Source organism: Acipenser ruthenus, chromosome 21, assembly GCF_902713425.1.
Source record: "Acipenser ruthenus chromosome 21, fAciRut3.2 maternal haplotype, whole genome shotgun sequence".
NCBI classification, from domain to species: domain Eukaryota; kingdom Metazoa; phylum Chordata; class Actinopteri; order Acipenseriformes; family Acipenseridae; genus Acipenser; species Acipenser ruthenus.
This window is the reverse complement of record NC_081209.1, coordinates 6935956-6941955: the sequence shown is the minus strand read 5'-3', so window position 1 is coordinate 6941955 and position 6000 is coordinate 6935956. Positions and strand designations below refer to the sequence as shown.

The window sequence follows — 6000 nt, the reverse complement described above, 5'->3', positions numbered from 1 at the left end:
TTTATTTTGGCTACAAGTGCCGTGTCCTGTGTTTTGTGTACCGTTTAAAACCTTGTATTTGTTAATAAACGCTGAGTGCAGCCATTGCACTCAGCTCATCACAACCACTGTCTGTGTTTGAATTCCTGTCTGGTCTGACGCCACCCACTCTGGCCGTCTTTGTGACATGCTGTAAAATGCTCTAAAACATCCAGCTGGGGCTCATTCCAGCAGGATGTAGGTCATTCAAATAAAGTGACCATTAAAGGGTTGCAGACTGTTACAGCGTTAACGCCTGATATACTCACACAAAACAATGAGGTGAAAATTTCACAAAGCCCGGTTCCCAGAGCCACGTAGCGGACCTGGTGTGTGGGAATCCCGGCTGCACGAAACACATCAAACGAGTAGAGATAGATCTGGATAAATAGAGAGGAACTCGCTGATCAGAATTACACCAGTCTCACAAACACAGCCAATAGGGAGAGGAAAAAAAACACCATAACATTATCAATAGGGCTACCATAGGCAGTCCAGAATGATTAAACATGACAACTCTGATTGATGGAGGGAGGAGCTATTATTTTTCAAATGAGCGCCTGCTATCAGTCCTCTATCATAGTCTGTAAGGTCTGCCGTCACATCCATACTGGTCAACAGCACATTAAAAGTGTGTGCTACATAGTGGAATAAGAGGCATGTTGCAGAGAACTCCATGTACTGTAGGTGTTCTAGTAACTGAAGAGGCAATACTGCACTCACTGCATTGATTCAATACTGCACTCACTGCATTGATTCAATACTGCACTCACTGCATTGATTCAATACTGCACTCACTGCATTGATTCAATACTGCACTCACTGCATTGATTCAATACGGCACTCACTGCATTGATTCAATACTGCACTCACTGCATTGATTCAGTACTGCACTCACTGCATTGATTCAATACGGCACTCACTGCATTGATTCAGTACGGCACTCACTGCATTGATTCAGTACTGCACTCACTGCATTGATTCAGTACTGCACTCACTGCATTGATTCAGTACGGCACTCACTGCATTGATGCCACAGAGCTGCAGGGTGGTGAAGGTGACAATGACCGTCAACAGCTGCCATCTCAACGACTTTTCTAGGATCAGCTCCAGGACACTCTTGGACTTTTCCCCTTTGATTGCTGCGTGTTCCAGCACCATGTCATGAATCTCAGATCTGTAATCCCCTTTTCCCCACAGCCGCTGTATAGCTGGCATGGAAAAAAAAAAAACACAATTGGTTTTCACAGTCATCAACATGAGGAAGAATATTATGAAAACGGAAAAGAAGCATGGAGAGATTTGTTTAATTGTAATGGACCTTCACTTCTATTACAGTAGACAGGAGCCCTCCAGTGCGGTGTTTGGTTGGCCAGTCATTTCATAAGTGTGGGGTTCATCATAACTTTGAGGTTCTGCTGTACATGTTCAATAAAAACGTTTTTCCTACAGATTGTACATGAATTTACTCAAGTATAACATTTGTACATGGGTCTTTTATTTAATTGCCTGGTTTTTAAATCTCCCCTCTTGGTCGGCAGTGAGTGTAAGGCTTACCTACCTTTCTCACACTGTACCTGGTCTCCCTTGTCTATGAGGAGGTAACGGGGAGTCTCTGGAAAGAAAGGCAGGCTGACTAACTGAATCAGGGCTGGGACCACACTGAAAGCCAACAGGACAGGCCAAAGGTCTTCAGAACCTAGAATTTCACTGATATAACAATGAAAGACAAATCATTGTAGACCGAGACATTGCTTAAAACTGGGCACATTACTGACACACACAATATTAACAGAGTTAGGCAGTTCTTTAACTCTTGTTACTGAATAACAAATACATGCCCTTTTTGTTTTCATTGCAAAACTTCCCAGAGTACAGTATGTGAACTTACTTGAGCCCAAGCAACTGGCCAGACAGTTTGCCAGTGGACAGGAAGGTGGAGACGGTCATGGAGACGAGCCCACGCAGCCTCTTGGGGGCGCTCTCCCCCAGATACATGGTTTGAACATTCAGGCTGATTCCTGCATAGATACAGGACAGTGAAAACAGCAGATACAGAGCGACAGGACACGACATTGATACTGAAATACACTGTATAAAAGCTGCATCTTCCTTACATGTATTATACGCACAAATATTGACTTTTTTTAAAAAGGTGCAGCAGTCCAACTGACCTAAACAGTGTAAATATCACCACTGCATTGTTTTCACAACACCCTTATTTTAATGATTAAAACAATGGCTGTATTTAGATCCTTTTAGATCATTGCTCCCCCTCTTAGTACAGTGCGCACACACTTCCAGACCAGCTTGTACCCTCTGTGATAAATATCATTGTGTACCTGCATTAATTCCGTATAGGAATCTCCCCACCATAATCATCTCGAAAGACTGAGCCCTTCTACTCAGCCCCATCATCACCCCACCAGCTATGGCGACAAAATTGTTTGACAGAAGGCACCTCTTCCTACAGAAGATATTGAAAACACAATACTTTACAGCAATGAAACTTGTTTCTTTGAAAAGTCAACAGCATATTGCAGGCTTTTATTCAGCATATTAAAATTAAATGTATCGTCTTAAAACTCCTAAGGAAAAACAGTAAATAAGTTTAGGGACTCACACAAAATCCTAGAGAACAGTAGCTTCCGAAAATATGAAAATGTTCAACCAATCAAATATGATCACTACAATGGACACTCATACCTGCCGTACTTCACAGCGAGATGCCCTGCGTTCAAAGCTCCAATGAGCCCTCCGACAGCATACAAAGAAATGATGAAGGACCAGATTAAATTGAGCTTCCAGTCCTCCAGGGCGGCGCCATAGCGCATCAGCCACGTCTCATTCAAGAACTTCTTGATGTACTGCAGGGAAAAGAATTGCACCTATTAGAAAGCCAAGATGACAACATGTAAACCAGTGTAGACATTGAAAAACATCTTTATCTACTTGACTTTCAAACCAGTACTGTAGTCAAGGGTAAAGACGGGCAAACTGAGTTTACCCACTTCTCATTTAGGGAATATAGAATTTACCCACTTCTCATTTAAGGAATACAGCATTTACTCACTCCTACTCTCCTGTGATAAGCAAATCCTGGCTATACCAAAAAGGTTAGTTACCCACTTCTTTTTTACCACAGCACTACAGTTTTAAAAAAGGACATTTATGTGTTACATGCTTATATCAACAAAAGATGCAGAGGCCATTTTTAAACATAAAAAAATACATTCGTCAAACTGCTCCTTCCTGCATCCAGGTTTTTATTGAAAGTTTTGTAACATTACAATCATTTAACATTTTCAAAAGTACAGCAGGAGCTTGCATCTCTTTGTGAAGTGATCCAGCAATGTCTCTGAATATGAATGAATGATCCCCACTCACAGGAGATGGAGAGTTGAGCACTGATATCTGAAAGCCATACTGAAACGTCCCACCGATCCCCAGCACAAATATGGCCAGGACTAACATCGGACTGTGGCACTGCAGCAAAAGATAATAAGGTTAAAGATAAAGATAATAAGGTTATTATTACTTTGTATAATTTTTTTACATTTTTCATATATGGTTTAACAAAAATATCAATACAGCAGACAGTGTCTTCAATTGTTAAAATTTTCAAATTTGTAATACAAAAAGCACAAAATAATGGCATAGAATTATAAAACACACAGGAGATGAATTGCATCTAAATTTGCGTATCTGATTTTTTCCCCATATTTTACCATACAACAGGAGAGGCACATACCAGATCTGACAATGCATGAGTCATTGTGGCTTCACGATAACTGTTCTGCTTCTACGTTTTTAAATCCAGCTTTGCAGTTAGTTCAGCTCCAAGGAGTTACACAGGTGCACGATGTATGAGGGTGTTTAAAACTGTTAAAGATCTCCTTTGTCCCCCACCAGAAACTATGACACAAACCTAAACTGAGGAAACGTAACAGTTCACACTCTGTTAACCAGATCAGCCATTACCTTACATTGTTTATAGCTGCGTCATTCTGACTCCAGGTAACAATAAGTGGTGCAGTATTTATTAACTATTTCATATTTTGATTTTAATAATATCTTTATATAGTGCTTTTCATAGTGGACCACCATCACAAAGCACTTTACAGAGGTAGGCTGTGAACTGTGCATTATATGCAGAGTCACTTACAACAGGACGGAGCACAAGGAGGCTAAGTGACTTGCTCAGGTCACACAGTGAGTCAGTCAACGGCAGAGGATTTGAACCGGTGACCTTTTGGTTACAAGCCCTGGACTTTAACCACTGGACCACACTGCCTCAGACTCTAACATGATGTTGTTTTGACCCACTTCATTTCCCTGGATGAGGTTTCAGGTGGTGTGTGGATTTCTGGAGCACTGTAGTATTGCAGTGTTTGTGATTAGCAAGATGCCCGTCATGGATGCATGGAGATGCTGCTGTTTATTCTGATGCGGGGAGTGCTGCTGGAATGAAATGGACCCGGTTATGGGTGAACACAGGACTGAACTGACTCATAGGTACAAGACTCTCACTGGCCGATAGGGTTGGCACTCGGATCGATGTGACGGATAGATTCAACATTTAGACTCGGGTCGGTCTAATTCAGTCTGGTTCTTTAACTCGTCAGTCAGGGTCCCCCCTTATAAAAGCATATCAAAGTGTTAATAAAGCATAGTGAAAGCAGGTATGGTAAAGCATATTAATAAACATGGGTAAAAAACAAAAAAAAAAAAAAAAATGGTACATTGTATAATCATGGGAAAAACAGGGTCAAACTGCAAAGATACTGTGCAGAAATAGCGTGGTAACCTTTTCTAAGGGTCCCTCAGCTGGCTGACCCCTCATTCCAGGCCAGTGTCTTACCCATTGTTGTGGCTTTGTTTATTTTTTCCACATATAAGGCCAAAGGTGAAAAAAACAAATGTAAGTCACACCTTGGCGTTATATTATTTTTGTATTAGATTACTGTCCGGTGACAATACAGAAATATATATTTTTTTGTGCAAAATGTATATTAAGAATGGATACGATTAACAGGTATAATCTACACGGTGAGATGACTTGGCTTGGTATAAAGGGTGGATTGGTCACTAAGTAGCTACAGTATAAAGGTACATTAACTCAGTAGAGTGGATAGTAAGTAAAGTTGAGTGCAAAGGTTAAACTGGAATGTTTTATTGTAGCTGGGATTTCTTGTGTGTAACATTTTCCTCCAAACCCAAGCCAAGTTAAAAAAAAAAGGAATATATAATACCTTGGTGTCCATTTGCCTCATTGATAGGTACTTTAGCCTTCTGTGTGCTCTATTGGCATGGGCACAGCTTCCTTGAAGCCTGCTTGCCACTGTGTTTGCGAGCCAATAGGTATGCTACTGCTACACTTGCAGCAGTACAATGTTATATCCCTTATAAAAGCTTTCCTATGCTTCTCCCATGGTTATAGTTTGCATTTAACATAGTTTACCCTGGTTTGCCATGTTTGTTAATATGCTTTACCATACCTCACTGGTCTTTACAATGCTTACCTATGCTTTACCATGCTTTCACTGTGCTTCATTACACTTGGCTATGCTTTTGCTATGGGCCACTTTTATAAGGAATATCTTTAAGATGGTATTAGCTTAGGAAGTTTTATTGACTTGTGTTTTAGAATATGAAGTAAAGCATCACCAAAAGAACAGCGTCCCCTATCTCCTTGAGTGGTTCCACATTTTATTACACAACAGACCCAGTCTTAGTATCTGAGTCAAGACAAGGTTCAAGGTGGTGCGGCAACAGATTTTGGGAAAGAATTGTTTCTGCTACATCAATAGTGCTAATGAAATTACAATTTTCTAATTTTTGAAATAGAAATGTGTGTTATTTTTGGAAAGGCAAGGCAAGAAAATTAGATACAGTATGTACAAGTATTCTAGATACTTAATAATGAAATAACAATATTCAACTTGAAAGTTTATTGAAACAAATATTATGTGTACAAATACA

At 40.2% G+C, this 6000-nt stretch overlaps 1 protein-coding gene across 1 annotated transcript in view; it reads right to left on the bottom strand.

Moving 5' to 3' along the window:
• LOC131699057 (solute carrier family 2, facilitated glucose transporter member 11-like) overlaps positions 1 to 3885 on the bottom strand; it is a gene marked incomplete in the record, with an annotated part of 4304 nt that extends 419 nt beyond the window's left edge. The window contains 8 exon segments of the mRNA XM_058994646.1: positions 288 to 398; positions 1042 to 1229; positions 1580 to 1728; positions 1910 to 2039; positions 2361 to 2485; positions 2725 to 2885; positions 3406 to 3504; positions 3770 to 3885. Of these exon segments, the coding sequence (XP_058850629.1) occupies positions 288 to 398; positions 1042 to 1229; positions 1580 to 1728; positions 1910 to 2039; positions 2361 to 2485; positions 2725 to 2885; positions 3406 to 3504; positions 3770 to 3793 (987 nt within the window).
• Between the last annotated feature and the right edge of the window lie 2115 nt (positions 3886 to 6000).